Consider the following 16,021-nt stretch of genomic DNA (forward strand, 5'->3'; position numbering starts at 1 on the left):
TAATGATATACTAGCATTTTGGAGTCAAGTAAGTGAAATTAATTATGGTAGTGGACTAAATATGTTCCCCAATTTATCCCTACTTGTTTTTAATGTATTGACCTTACCGCATTCGAGTGCAAATGTAGAAAGAATTTTTTCCCATTCGAGTACAAATGTAGAAGAAAGAAGATACATTAAAAAATAAGCAGAGAAATACATTAATCACAAAGCCTCTTTAGGCACTACTACATGGTAAGAGAATAGTTGGCTCAGACGGAAGTTGCTATAATTTTAAGGTAGAAAATGATATAGGAAAACTTCTTAATAAAAACATTTACGAGCAGAACTCGGATATTGACGAGATCTAATGGTTGATTTTTTTATAACTCAGTGTTGTGTTTTGTTTTACCATATTTTTCAGGTTTAGTTTGGATTTCAGTTAATGTTTTTAAATTTTATTTAGGTTAATTTTTTAATAAAAATTGTGTATGTATTTTCTGGTGAAAATTATTTACAAATGAACGTACTGTTATAAAAAGGCATTTAAATAGACCATTGGCATTGGTATTTCTACCGTATTTTTCAAGTTCGCCCTACCGCAAAATGGTTCATGTCACCTGGCAACACTGGGTGTATTACTGTTCTGTGTTCTATCTGTGATTCGTGGTTCTGTCTGTCCATTGCTTACTTCAATTTTTTTGTTTATGTTTAACGTACTAAATAAATACTAAAACAAAATGGAATTTGAACATTTACCTGAAATAAAATGCGAACTAGACCTGTATGAGGATAAACCAGAGACAGTCGATATTGCAGATTTGTTTAATAATGGATCTGAGGAAAATGTGCCTTTTGAAGTTATTGGTGCAAATGAAGCAGATTATCAGGTAGTGTTTGCTAATAACGTGGAAATTGATTGCAGTTTAAAAGTTGCAGAAGGAACTGAAAAAGGTAAGCAAATTACAAGTTTTAAAAATTAAGCCTTTATCTCTATGCCGGGTCGGCTTCCCTAATTTCATTTGTGCATGTTTCTTGAGTAATATCGATATGGGTTATGTGTTACACCTTATCTCTTGAATGCAAGAAACTTGTAATTTTCTACATTGGTGAAGGCCTTTTCATTGTTATGGCAAGTATATTCTTTGGTTATGGCTTGAAAAGAGATTCCGACATTTGATACTTGAATGCCTTTTTTATTAGCATCATGTCTTGCATGATTTAGCTAACATACTACCAGTGCAGCCAAATCTAATCAACTGAACTAGATGAGGCTGTAAAATGACTTGTAAGGGATGCCAGTTGTTTAGCTGCTAGCAAGTTTTGCTAAGTGGTATGTCACAGTCTTAATGAAGATCTGGTTAAAAATGTATGTTTAATTTTTTAATAATATTCAACACAGCCAAAAACAAAAAAAAAATGGAATATTATTACACCATAAGATGTAAAATTACTTAAAAGTAGCAATATTCACCACTACATTTAGCATGTAGCAACATTTTTACTAATTATTGTGCCAATTACATATAAAGAGAAAAGTTTTTGCCAATTATATGTAAATCAACATGAATAACAAAATAGGTATCACTAAAGCACTCTTCTAAAGCACAGTGATGGCTCAGTTAAATTAGAAATTGAAAAATTTCTGTTGCCAGGGATTGTACCCAGGCAGGCTTGGTAATTTGTCAATAGTACCGAATTTTAAAAAGCATGTAAAATCATGAACTCTTCTTAAATACAATTACCATGTTTAACTAATAATTAAATATTCATGTTTGTTGAAGTTTTTTAGGTTTCCTCTGACAGATTGTCTTTTTCCTTGTTCTCCAATGTTTCCTTACGTGATTAGTTGATTAATATTATTTATTTAGTGTTCCTGAAATTGATCCTTAATCTTAGTGCCCTACATATTTTTCCATAAAATATAGATCAGAAAGATTTCTTAACAGTACATGTTTCTTAACTTGTTACATTTACACATTAATCAATAATGTGTAAATAAAAGGTAGCCCCTTTTAGGTAAAGGTAAAGATAAAGCCCCTTTTCACTCCATGATTTATCTCAGTATTTATACAGAGGGCACCAGCCAAATTGAATAAATTCGATAATAAATAAATGGGGGCATGTTCACATAAACACTTGGACCAGTCAATTAGTATTTTTAGTTGCGCATTTTTTGCAATAAAAACTTCAACATGTGTCATGTAACAATAGCCAATAACAACTTTCTTATTTCACATACAACACCTTATATATTAATTAATTTTTGGATTCTTTGTCTTATGTATGATGTCCTATACCTATCTTTTACTATTTCAGAAATATTAAGTGTTTTTAGAATTATTGAGAAAAGTAACATTAAAAAAAAAGGAAATTATCTGAGTACAGAAATTTGCTGAACACACTGAAAAACTAATAAATTATACTGCATATTTCTTAATAATGTAATAAACAAAAAAATACATTAATGTGAATGTAGGATATTAGTCATGTGTAACACTGTGTGGTATGACACTTTTGTGCTGATACTTTACGGTGTGTCATGTGTATTGATACTGTCATGTGATAAAGTGTCATGACACAGTAACACTGTCATAACACCCCGAGTGTTCCTGAGCAATGAAATTTACTGCAGTAGTGCGATTTGATACAATATACAACAAAAAGAGATAGTGTGTTTCTTTGCTTTAGTGTCCTTTGTTCTCAAAAAGGTTTTATTTGTGAAAAGATCAACTCTCGGTCAGAGTTACGCCCAACTATTAAGTAAATACAAAACAGATGTTACAGCTTCTTTATCTGTTTTTACAATATCTGTCCTTATTTCGATGGTTTAGCAAAATATTGTCTTTTGTAAGGATATAACCAGTCTCTTTATTTCGATTATTTTTTATGGGCCACTCACTTGAATTGATCCCAAATAAAAGTTTGTACTCAGATATAGATTATTAATGTTTTGACCCAAATCAATTTTAAAAAGAACATTTTTATTGAAGCTTGAGATATTACAAAAGTTTGTAAAAATAAATTTAAATATAAGTAATTACTAAATAATTTTAAAGTGTTTAATAATCACAGATTAGACATAGAATATCTTTATAACTAACTCATTTATTAAATTAAATATATTTGGCATTTTCATTACAGATGTATAAGGTGTATCTAATTTCAATAATTTTTTATGTGCAAATATTGTGCTTCAGATATTGTGGAATAGAGTACTTAGGTATTCCATTTAACAGATATCCAACATAAAGGATTATCAATATAAACAGGTTAACACAATAAAACAAAGGTTTAATTTTTGAAACTCTAATGGCTTATAGATTAGTATTTATGAATGAAAAGTTTTTAATCAAAACTACTACACTCAAATATCAACATCACCCTCATTTGCCAGTATTTTCATGTTTTCTCTATTAACTACAATGTTATGTAAAACTGAACAACCTGTTAGGTATTATTCTTTGAACAAAAGGTAACTTGCATCTCATTCCACATGTTAAAATGGTAAATCTCTTTAAAATACCAAAAGCTCTGTCATTCACAATTCTTGACGCAATTTGTGACAGATTATACAGCTCTTAGAACTGCTGTCTGAAGATTCTACAATGGTAGTTGAGAACTGGATATCCACTATTTCCTAATAATCCATTCCTTTTTTATATATCCATAATATGCAAAAGTATTTAACAACTCCTAAAATAGTTACTTCTAATAATGTATGACGAGTATTATGGGTTATAGTATCTATTCTTTAAATAAGAAAATAATTAAATTCAGCGTTTTACTCTTTTCAATGATCTTATTTTAATTTTTATTATAGGACCCTATAATAGGTAACAAGTACAATTTATAGTGTATAGAATAACTCTCTATTGATGACATATGCATTAGAGAAGGTTTCAACCTTTCAAGTAGTGTCAATGGCTTACTGTGTTATATGACACAATAAAGTGTGCACACTGAGTTGATACAATAAGCTGCGCCAGTGTTGTTGTATCAACACCCAAAAATTTAGTGTGTTACCCATGGTTATGGGATATGTTCAAAATTCTCTGTGAATGTCTTGGCAACATCCTAATCTTAAATAAAAATTTCTTCTTTCTAAATAGTTATTCGTTTCCTCAAGTCAGGGGTTTAGATTTGTACACAATATTTTAGACATACCCCCATGAGAAGTCGAGTAGTGTCAGATCAGGATTTGTGCGGGACATTCCATCAATTCTTGTCTCCTTATCCACAGATCTGGAAATTTTCGGTTTAGGCACTGCCGAACATTGATTTCATAATAGGTTAGTGCTCCATCTTGCTGAAAATATATCAAATTCAGTGGAACTTGTGGGTTTGGTGGATCAGGATATTAGTTTGTCAATGTAGGTATGACATTATTTTGGAGAAGTGCTAAATAATTATCTCCATTCAAATTGACATCAATGAAAAATTGACCTATGATATTATCTCCAACAATTTTTGGCCATATGTTAACCTTTTCAGGATATTGTGTATATTCTTCTCTTCTCGTCCAGTGAGGCTTTTCCCTAGACCAACAGTGGCTATGGAAGATCAAAATGTCTTTCATGAGCTCCTGCAAATTGGAGAAAATCAGCAAGGTTGGAGGCATAATTTGAAGGAGGACATTCTGGATTTGGGCTGTGGCGCCATTGGAGAGAAGAGAGAGGGAGGGGTGTGAGATAGAGAGAGACAGAGCAGAACATGTGGCAAAATATGCTAGCTCGTTATTCTGAAGTAATCTGAACTATTTATATGTTTCTGCCAAATTTGCCCCATTGTTGCATGTTCTCTAACATACTCTGGAAAAGTTCTCTAACATACTCTTACCTGTGCTTGTAACCTCTACAGTTCTCAATGTCAGTTTTTGTTCTCAGTAGTGAACGCCAATGTGGTCTTGACGCGCATCGCGTTTAGGCCACAAGAGTTTTCTAGCCTCCAAAACTGTAGTAGCCCTAACAGTATAACACTCCACTTTAGACCCATGACTTACGTTAATTCTTCATAATGAAGATAATAATTTGGTATATTGTGTCAGTGGGAAGTCGCTGCATTTGGTCTAAATATAAATGAAAGGAAAACAAAATATATGGAGTGCACAAAGTTGAATCGACTTGAGAATCTGACGGTAGACAACCATACCTATGAGTATGTCTCAACCTTTACTTTCCTAGGCTCAATAATAAATGTCAGCAACAACGTCAGTCAAGAAATACAAGCATAGATTCTTAGCGGTAATAAGTGTTTTTATGCATACTAAGACTTAATGAATCGTAAGTTACTGAATCGTGAGTCTAAGCTTAGAATCTACAAAACAGTAATTAGACCAGTGGTCACACCCATCCATCCAATGGCACTACAGCCCAAATCTTGGCCTCCTTCAACAGGCTTCTCCAATGATTTCGATTTACCGCTATTCTTTTCCATGAGCGCGTTCCCAGGCAGTTCCTGGCATCCTCATCGACTTCGTCTTCCCATCTCTTTTTAGGTCTTCCAACAGGTCTTTTTCCCTGCATTCTTGCATTTAGTAAAAATGTCATGGCTGCGCAATATTCGACAATGGACAGGAATCCACAGCTATGAAATGCTTCGCAATGCTGCTAAAGACAGAATTATTTAATCGAGAATATTTAACATCTCACCTGACAAGACGATGTACGGTGGACGCCTACGCAGAAATGCATGGCACCTTAAGAAGAAGAAGTAATTTTCTTTGGATTCTATTCTCATGCATGCGGACCACGTGCCCTGTCCACCGCAATCTCTGCAGTTTAGTGTATTGTGCTAGAGTTGGTCCGCTATATTGCTCGTATATTTCTCTATTATACCTAATTCGCCAGTTGTTGTTTTCACTTATTTAGCCCAGTATCCTACGTAATATTTTTCTTTCAAACAGATCTAATGCATTAGTACATTTCTGTGTCACCACCCATGTTTCACAACCATAACTTACTATGGGCCTGATTATTGTTTTATAGACCCGGAGTTTTGTTTTCCGGTGTACGTCTCGCGATTTGAATATGTGGCCCATCGCGAAATAGGCTTTATTTGCCGGCATAAGCCTTTTATTTATTTCCGGTTCTTCTTCATTGCTTGCGACCAGATCCATTCCTAGGTATGTGAATCTACACATGGATGTGAAATGTGGACTCTTTCAACCACTGATGAAAATCAATTGAGAATATTTGAGCGCAACATATTTAGAAAGATGATGGATTGATGATGTGGAAGAAGACCTACGGATTCTAAGGGTTAGAAGATGGAGGGAAGTTGCCAGGAATCGACAGGAGTGGCGACTTCTTTGTGAGCAGGCCAAGATCCACAACGGATTGTCGAGCCACTTATGATGATGTTTAGAAAGATATTTGGTCCAACCCATTGTAGCGATGGTTCGTGGAGAATAGAAACGAACTATGAGCTGGACGAATTAATGCAGAGTGCAGATATCGTTAGATTTGTAAAGTCAAAAACACTAAACTGGCTTGGCCACTTAGAAAGAATACCAGATAATAGATCTGTAAAAGTAGTCCAGAGATGAAAACCCCAAGGAAATAGGACAAGAGGAAGACCCCGTAAAGTGGATAAACTGTAGAGGAAGATCTTAAAATTATGAATATCAGGCAGTGGCGAAGGAAAGTATCCGACATAGAATGAAAGAACGTTGTTAAGCAGGTCAAGACCCAAAATTGTTGTAACGCCATTAGAAGAAGGTATAGTGTCAATGTAATATAGCTGATAAATTGTGCAACAAAATTAAACAATATTGATTGTACTATGTTGAAAAATTTAAATAATTTATTATTTTTCCTATAAACTTTCCAAATTGGCAGGGCGGTCCCTTAAAATCTGCCGTCCAGAGCACGTGCCCCCATGCTCCGCAATGTATTGTTATATTTTTATTATTAACGACATTTATTGTCTTTATTTATTATCAAAGGTTCTATTTATAACACTTACAAATTTATTAAAGTCTTTATTTGTACAATATAACTAATTTATTTTACACTAATAATTATATAATTTATCTACGTGCGTTACATTTTAAAAACTCGACGCGATGTTCAAAAACTAACTCTTTTCCCAAAACTAAAATGCCATATATATATATATATATATATATATATATATATATATATATATATATATATATATATATAAATATATATAACCGTTAATCGAGAATCACCGCGAAGAATCGATGACCTTCCATCGAAGGAATTCCATCAATGTAAACAGGTTTTTTTATATCGGAGGGGACCCATCGGCTATTACCTGGGGTTTCTGCCGGCTGGTGTATGATCTAGAAAAGACTTGAATGAGAAGGATATTAGTAATAAATATGTTTACAGTTTTGAGTCATTTGATGCGTCATTATCTATCGTAACAGTATTCAGTCAAAACTTAACTGATTTTCTCAATTATGTGGGGTTTCAGTCAGACCTCGTCACTTTATGTTATATAAACTGTATGTTATATACTTGTATAAAACCCTAGAAAATATTTTCATATTCAATTTTTAATATTAATAATAATAAATAATAATTATTAATTATATTTTAGGTTTTCCTCCTTCAGAAGATGTACAGAAAGATGATATAGACAGTTTTTTGCTGCATCACTCACTCAAACGCAAAAGTGCCACTAGTCCAACAAAAAAGTTTGTTGAAAACAATCAATTAATTCAAAAAACGACTGTGCGTACCGATGAGAAACAGATTATTGTTAAAAGCAAAAACAGAAAAACAAATTTGCCCAGTGAAAAGTCATTTGCATGTACTGTATGTCCTAAGAAATTTGCTGTCAAAAGTAGCTTGACAAAACATTCACTTACGCATGCTGAAGAAAAACCTTTTGAGTGCGATATTTGTCACAAAAGATTCAGTCAAAATTCCCAATGTCTTGTACATAGACAAACACATACAAAAGAGAAACCCTTCAGATGTAATGTTTGCTTTAAGGACTTTAAGGGAGAATCTACCTTAAACAGACATATGAAATTGCACGCTGACTCCACTATTTTAACAAAAAGTGATCAGTCTACCCAACAAGAACACCTCCATGATGAAGATAGGACTTTACAACCGATAATGATTGAAAAGAGTCTAAATATATCCACAGATAATAATAAATTAACAAGTAGTACACTTTTGAATGTTAAAGAAAACACTGTGCAACAAACCAAACTTGATAATCATTTCAAAGAAAAACCTAACCAAGGTACGTTTGTGCGTAGTAAAGAAAAACACAAAACTTTTCAATGCAGATTTTGCTATAAGCAATTCTCAATTAAAACCAATCTAAAACGTCATATATTTAGGCATGCAGATTTAGCTAGATTTAAGAAATGCATACAAAAACGCACTGGAGAACAACCATTAAGGTGTAATATATGTTTTATAAAATTCACGTTTAAGGTTAGCCTAACAAATCATTTACTTAGGCACACGGGAGAAAAACCATTTGAGTGTGATATTTGTTGTAAACTGTTTTTTCAAAATAATCATTGTATTGTACATAAGCGTACACATATAAAAGGAAAACCCAAAACAGACATTGATCAGCCAATAGAAAATATTACTTTAAATGCAAAAGAAAAGTCTTTGCAACATGTTAAATTGGATAATTTTTCTAATACTTTAAAAGTAAAATCATTCCAATGCAAAGTTTGTTTCAAACAGTTCTCATCACAATGCAATTTAAAACGTCATATACCCACGCACTTCGGAATAAAACACTTTAAATGTAGTATATGTTCAAAGAGATTTTCTACAAAAGAAACATTAACAGACCATGAGCGCATACATTCTGGAGAAAAACCCTATAAATGTGATTTGTGCCAAAAGGAATTTAGATCAAAGAATCCGTTCAACAAACACATCAGATTGCACATCGGCGAAAAACTTATAAAGTGTGATTATTGTCCCAAACAGTTTACAGATAACACTACATTTCAGGCACACGTAGTAACGCACACTGGAGAAAGACCATTTCAGTGTATTGTTTGTTTCAAGAAATTTACAAACAAAGGAAACCTGAGAAAACATCTACGTTCCCACACTGGAGAAAAACTTACTGAGTGTAATATTTGTTATAAAAAGTTTTCTGAAAGATGCCAGTATAAGAGGCACATGATTAGAATACACCCTGAAGAGAAGCCTTTTGAATGCGATATTTGTCATAAACAATTCATTACAAATAGCTTATGTGTTAAGCACAGACGTAAACATACATTAGAAAAACCATACTAACATGAGATTTGTGCCAAGAAGTATAGATTAATCTTCTTGTGCCTCTCCTATCGGAGAGTGGTAATTATCAAGGAAAGAGCTCATTCATGGTGCAGCCAAATCACCCCCTCAAATTTCGCAACCATGATATTCTTCTACGGCCTGGATTTCTTTTTCCTTCTAGTTTTCCCTGCATTATATTTAATATTCCCTTATTTTTGTTGTCTCGTTAGGTAGCCCAAATATTCGTGTTTTCTTCTCTTTATAGTTAACATAAACCTCATAGTTTTCCTATATAACACTTACACATTTTTGACTCGATTAATCCAACTTATCTTAAGTATCGATGGTAGCACCACATTCGAAGCTTTCAATATTTTTGTTGTTTAGTTAGAAGACTCCCGGTCTCTACTCCGGCTGTTAAGTACATAACCCCTAAATATTCTTAATCATAGGGGGATATTTATGTCCCTATTGCAGAAGAATTTTTTCATCTTAATTAAAGTGGCCCTGGCAATTTCGATACATCTTTTTATTTAACTGTTTTGGTCTCCAGTTTCATTTATTAAAGTTCCAAAGTACTTCTAAATTTGAGTGCCATTTTTACTATATAATTTATAGTAATTATTAAAAGCAATATTTATATTTGTAAGCAATCGTTGTAAGTCTTCTGCTGTTCTTGTGACTAGGACAGTATCGTCTGTAATATTATTGATACCCTTTCCGTTAATTACAATTCCTTCACTTGCTTTTGAAAAGCTTCTTGGCAGATGCTTTCAGTATAGACATTAAATAGCAATACTGACAAGATAGATACAACCCTGTTGTATTTCTCTGGGTATTTTTATTTCTTTACAAGTTTCGTTTTCTATTTTGCTGTTAACCTTCTGATTCCCAGAATTATTCGTTTTTTATGGGGTGCTTCGAAGCATACTTCAGCATGTAGTAAGTTTGTTATTCCTAAGATGTCCTTGTTGTTTTCATTACATTTCAGATTAATAAAAAAGATTTTTGGATTGCTTGTTTTTCCTGTTATGAACAGTCATGATTTTTGTAACTGCATGTAAACGGAACTTTTTTTTTAGATTCTAATTGGTCTTGGTAAATAAATTTGCCCATTATTTCCTTGTAAAGTGATTTATTTCTCGCTTTAACAATTTTTTTCTACCCAACATTTAGTATGTATGAATTTTTATAACAACTTCTTTTCAATCTACAAAAATATACAGGGTGTTCCATTTAAATTAAATAAGTTGAGGGTATTTCCGGTGAAACCGCAAGTAGAGTAATAATAAAAAATATGGCGTCAGATGCGTTATGTGTCATTGTACATACATACATACATGCAAAGTTAGTTCCATACTTGATCCCAACCCTGTATGTTCATCCCGTCTCTGAATTTTCTCTGTCAAGGCTATAATAATCTTTCCTTCCTTATTTTTAAGCAATCCTATTTGATGTCTCTTTTGGGTGCCTGTACTATTTCTTGTACTGTGTGTCGTAGGTTTGTAGGTGGTCCAAATCTAGTGACGGCAAAGCTGGTTTTCTTATTTTCTTTCACCTAGCTTCTATTAAAGACTACTGTAGTATGATCAAAACCAGTATCAGGTAAAGGGTACGTTTTGGTATATTTCACGGCATTGTGGTATCGTTGACACCACGATACAGTCACCTTGGGACAATTTGAAAAAGGTGTTTGTTAAAGCCAAATCTTCAATTTGACAAAACTGAAGTAAACGATCTCCTCTTTCATTCATAGTATCTAATCCATATTCACCAACTGTCCTTCTTTGGCGTTCTGATCTCTCATTACTATGATTATCGATTATAATAGACTATTAAATTGTCATATTGCTTTACATAAAGTCATTCGAGGTCATATATGTATTTATGTATACGAAATTCAGTATACTTATGTATATTGGTGAAAAGCCGATGCAACAATAGTTAGCGACAGATCCATTTACAAATGTTTATTTTGTTTTATCTATTTTTAACTTTTGATATGGTCAAAAAGACAATTATGATTAGAGACCGGAATGTATGCAATAGAAACAGAGCAAATATGTGCATATATGAGACCTCTATTTGCAAAACAACCAATCTCCACCCTAACAAAATTGCCGTAAATCGTAATTTTTTACCGTGAATATATTTATAAAACCTGGAGCCACAAAATTCGTTATCCATAAACTTTGATCGCTCTAAATTAGTTTTTCGTTGCTAGTTTCTTGGTTGATATTACAATACTCTTATAATTAAAGAAAAATATTTGGAGATTAGCTACTTTGCAACTAATAAGTGGATATTGGCTATTTTGAAATGAACAGACCAGGAGATTGGTTATTTTGTAGTAAAAACACAAATGTTTAATAACTATTTAATACACTAAAATAATTATTAATACCAAAATTATATACTCTTAAGACTTCTTCGTTGTTGTCATTATCGAGTGGTTCGCAATAAACATCTTTTTCAGGGAGGCTTAGGAACATTTTCGTAATGTAGAACGTGTTTGAAATAAGCGAGTTTCGGATCATTTTGCCATTCTTCGCCGTAGTGATTTTCTAGTAGCTTCCTTACGTCCTTCAATTTCTCTTTGCTAATGTTGGCCAAGTTTCCGACTCCTATTTCATTTGGATTGATGTTGATGGTCGATCTTCCTTTTTTTAAAAATACTTCTAAACAAACCGATGCTTGAGTTATAGCTTTCGTCCCCTTTAACCAATACGACGTTATTTTGTTTTCTTGATCTTGCCAAACAAATCATTTTTATATTCGATATCTGAAAGTGCCAACTCTGCAGTGCTTTGAATGTAGACAATGCTTCGGTTTTCCAATCGTAGAACTTGAAATCCGTATTGTTGCGCTGCAAAGTTGTACTTTCAGATATTATTTTAAAATAGTCCTCAGGTGTCGGAATAACTTGCATTTTGCGGAATTTAAGTTTTTTCCGAATCATCCCAAACACCCTCTCCGACGGGAAGAATGAATGTCCTCGAACGGGATACACTATTTCAATATATTTTATGTTTTTTGGAGCTTGTATCAGCAAGTGACTTTCCATGGGTAAAATTATTTGGTTCTTATTCTGGCCTCCAAATCCGTCACACATTAATCTTACGACACTGACATCTTTTAAATCAGTAATAGGCAGTCTGTGATACATTGCCGAAGCCACTTGATTGGAGCCCATGCCATACTCATCCTCTGACCATACATAGCTAAAACAATTTTCCTTCGTTAATGGGACTTTAGAATGTCCCACTACGATTGTCAAGTTATGTACATATAGCTGTATGCTGTAGTACGCTACTTGATCCGGGACTTTAGGCGGCAGAAGGTTTTTTTGCAAGTCGAAGGATAAATTCAATAATTCAGGCTTAGATTCTTTCAATAATGTAAAAAAAGGCTTTCGATGTAAGCTTGTGAATTCTTTTAGCTTCACCGATCGTGCCGTTTCCTTTGAGATTTTTTCAATGAGTAAAAGACATGTCGAACACATGTCCGTCTATGGCGCCTTAAATGAAATGCTGAATTTTCTATTAAAAATCATTCGAAAATATCCTTTTTTACCTGTGTCTCTGGTTTGGCTTGAGCATTGTAAATTTTCCAAAGTTTAATAATACTTAGATCACCTGATGCATACTTGCGCTCACTTCGATACCTACAGTAATGAGACTCCACGTATTTTATACTTTTAATAAATTCGACCACGCTCCTCAGTTTCTCTTTATATAAATGCGTTCCTTTGTCTCCTCCCCTTTTCTCACATGGAAGATTACTTTCCCCTCTAAAATTGTTCATTATAGTTGGGAGTCGACCCCTTGTGATCCTCAAGGCATTAGTGAAACTCTTTTTTTCAAATGGGTAATTTGATATCTGGAACTTTTATGAAACACTTGCATGTAGTCGTCTTACTACGATTGACTCCAGTTTTTGGGCGACGTCTGCGAATAGGGTTTAACTCTAGGAATTGCACTATAAAGGTGTCTTGTTTAACTTTCTCTTCATTTTTATGAAAAGCTTTATAAAATGCCATCACATCTGCAATATTAAGTTTTGTGCACTGGTAGACTCTCCCGTCGTGCTTGCATGTTGGCATTTTAGGCGCCTTCGTTTCCCCATACCTACAAATAAATTAAATTTACATTCTATTTTAGATATCTAGTAAATTTATGTAAATCATTTTTTGAATATAAAAAACAATGAAAATTGTACATGTTCTCTGCATTTTAACAAAACTGTCAAGCATGCTTGCACTCACGACAGATGACAATTTTTCTTCTATATAGATCTAAAAATATACTAACCTCAGCCGTTTTCTCACATTTCTCGCCCATTTCTCTGGCTGTGCGTCTCTTTTTCTACACTTTGTAGGCGTTAATACTTCTGGTGTTGTCTCCATTTATTACTAAATTACAAAAACTTAAGAGAATAATGTTCCTTTTCTTAGCTTTGATATTGATAGGTAATTTTAAAACCTACATGACCTTGGAGAATGGTCGTTTTGAAACAAGAACCAATGTTCTCTATTTAATTTCAATGGGAGTTTGGTAGTTATGTTACGAAATTTATGCATAGCTGGATGCGTCTTTTTACAAGGAATCCAGATTGTCCAAAAAGTGGAGATTGGTTGTTTTGCAAGTGCATTGGTGCAAATATGCAAATTTTTTTAAAGAATATGCGTAATATATGGAGACGTTAATGATTATCGTCTTGTTAATAAATTTTGCATGTAAAAACCAATTCATATAATAATAATAATATAAAATGATTTTCTGGTAGTATTTAAAAAGTCATATTTTTTATATAAATTAAAACTGCAGTAAAATTGAAATACAATTTTGACATTTATTTATTTTAATACATACAAAATAACAATATTTTAAGAAATACATATAGGCAATTTCACAAACTAGTGGTGTTATTATTAAAACAATTGACAATAATTTTTTTTAAATTTGCAATTAAAATATGCTTTCTATCTGTGTACAAATGTTTATAAATTGAAAAACTTCTTTTAACATCAAAATAAATAATTTTTGCATTTTAAAACTTGTTTATGTTAAAAGGCAGTAGCTCAAGATCTGGTACAGAATCACGTTGATGAACTTTCGCAACTTTTTTCCACAATAGAAAATCCTGAGTTTTTGTTTAAAACATATTGTAATTTATTTCTTACAGATATGCCTAAGTTTCCTTTAACCATACGAAAAGATTCCTTAACATGACTGATAATCAAATCGACTGATTTAGAAAGAGCCAAATTTTGTTTTTCAAGTTTTTTATGCCCTCAACAAGAAATTTAAAATATAAGCTGTATGATAAGTTTTGAGGTAAATTAGGTAATTAAACAAGGCGTTTACATTGCTCCAGGTGGATTCTGTTACTTCTGTAATAAAACTTTTTATTCCTTGAATATGTTGCTTCTAACCAGGTGCCTCGTCTCGTAATAACAGCTAAAGGGGGTATTGGAATATTACTCACGTTCTTTGTAAAATTGAACTCGTAATGGCGATTTTATAAAAACTTGGTTGACATTATATATAAAATCATTAACGTGCAAAATGTCATCTTATTTATGAGCTAGAATGTTACATGAATTAAATTTCTATAGATCTTTAAGTTCTGTGCTGCTTTTACTATATAGTTTTCATTGTCACTTAAAATTAATAAAACTATTGCACGGTATACTTTGGTAGAAAAAAAACGGGACAACTCATCTTGAACAAAACGTGTTACGGTCAAACTTTTGGTTTTCTCCAATTGCTTTCGAAAAAACCCGTCCCCCTTAAAGTGTTTATGTATGTTTCATTTTGTTCGTATATTAGGGTTATTAATTGTTTACCAGTTTACCTAAAACCTTTTATATCAATAGCAGGTACGCCCAAAATGATTCAAAGAAATAGAGGTTTTATTACTCGGGGAATTTGAATGAACAATTTCGAGAAAAGGTCGACACATTCCGAAAATATTGGAATTATACATTTTTTTATAAAAATACGCAGATATAAGAAATTTCGTGTAAAAATATGAAATTTATGCCAGATATGCAAAAAAAATCCATTTTGTATAATATTCGGATCTCTAATTATCAATTTATGCTCTTAAAATATACAAAAGCATTTTTGAAACAGTACCATGTGTTTATGTGAAACAGTACTCTTTTAAATTAGTACCGTTAATATTTTAAATTTGGTTTAAAGTTTGTAAAAATGAATATTGTAATTTTTGTAATCTAGTTAAAAATAAAACTTGTTTAAGCTTTTAGTTAACTCTTTTTTCGACAATACAGTTGAGAATGTAGCTAAAAGACAATATAAGAGCACATTCTAGAATAGTATAGGGAAATAAGTATTTCTCAGGAATTCGCAATAGCCAGATATTTGACGAGTTTTTCCATTAATATATATCTATAGTAAGCAAATCTACAGGTTTTCTGCATAAATCTTTGCGTTGTTTTTTAATTATTAATAATAAGTACGAAAAATATGATTTTTAGAATGTATACAAATATAAACATTTTTGGAAGCATAGATTTCTTATCGCAGGCTACACTACATGGAGTAGTAAACGCAGTGCCATACGTGTTTATTAATAAAATAAAATTATATATATATGTATGTAATTTATATATATATATATATATATATATATATATATATATATATATATATATATAAATTACATACATATATATAGAAATGTAGCCATAAGCTCCCTTACTATTAAGAATCAGCAGATTCCGATATCCGACGTTATAAATAGGAAGAAATCAATATTTTTATTATTATTGTAATTAT

The 16,021-nt window shown here is 32.3% G+C and overlaps 1 protein-coding gene across 1 annotated transcript; it reads left to right on the forward strand.

Annotated features, from left to right (window-relative positions):
- The first annotated feature begins 653 nt into the window (after nt 1-653).
- On the forward strand, nt 654-15,816 carry LOC140443860 (uncharacterized). The gene is made up of 2 exons (XM_072535346.1): nt 654-933; nt 7,549-15,816. Exons 1-2 carry the CDS (start codon nt 720-722, stop codon nt 9,234-9,236), a joined length of 1,902 nt encoding a protein of 633 aa, XP_072391447.1. The 5' UTR covers nt 654-719; the 3' UTR covers nt 9,237-15,816.
- The last annotated feature ends 205 nt before the right edge of the window (nt 15,817-16,021 follow it).

Source organism: Diabrotica undecimpunctata, chromosome 6 (genome assembly GCF_040954645.1).
Source record: "Diabrotica undecimpunctata isolate CICGRU chromosome 6, icDiaUnde3, whole genome shotgun sequence".
Taxonomy (NCBI): domain Eukaryota; kingdom Metazoa; phylum Arthropoda; class Insecta; order Coleoptera; family Chrysomelidae; genus Diabrotica; species Diabrotica undecimpunctata.

Bases quoted from the DNA above. Each gene is read 5' to 3' on its own strand.
- LOC140443860 (XM_072535346.1), top strand. From the start codon at position 720: ATGGAATTTGAACATTTACCTGAAATAAAATGCGAACTAGACCTGTAT. The intron at 934-7,548 runs GTAAGCAAATTA...ATTATATTTTAG, and splicing joins TGCAGAAGGAACTGAAAAAG to GTTTTCCTCCTTCAGAAGAT.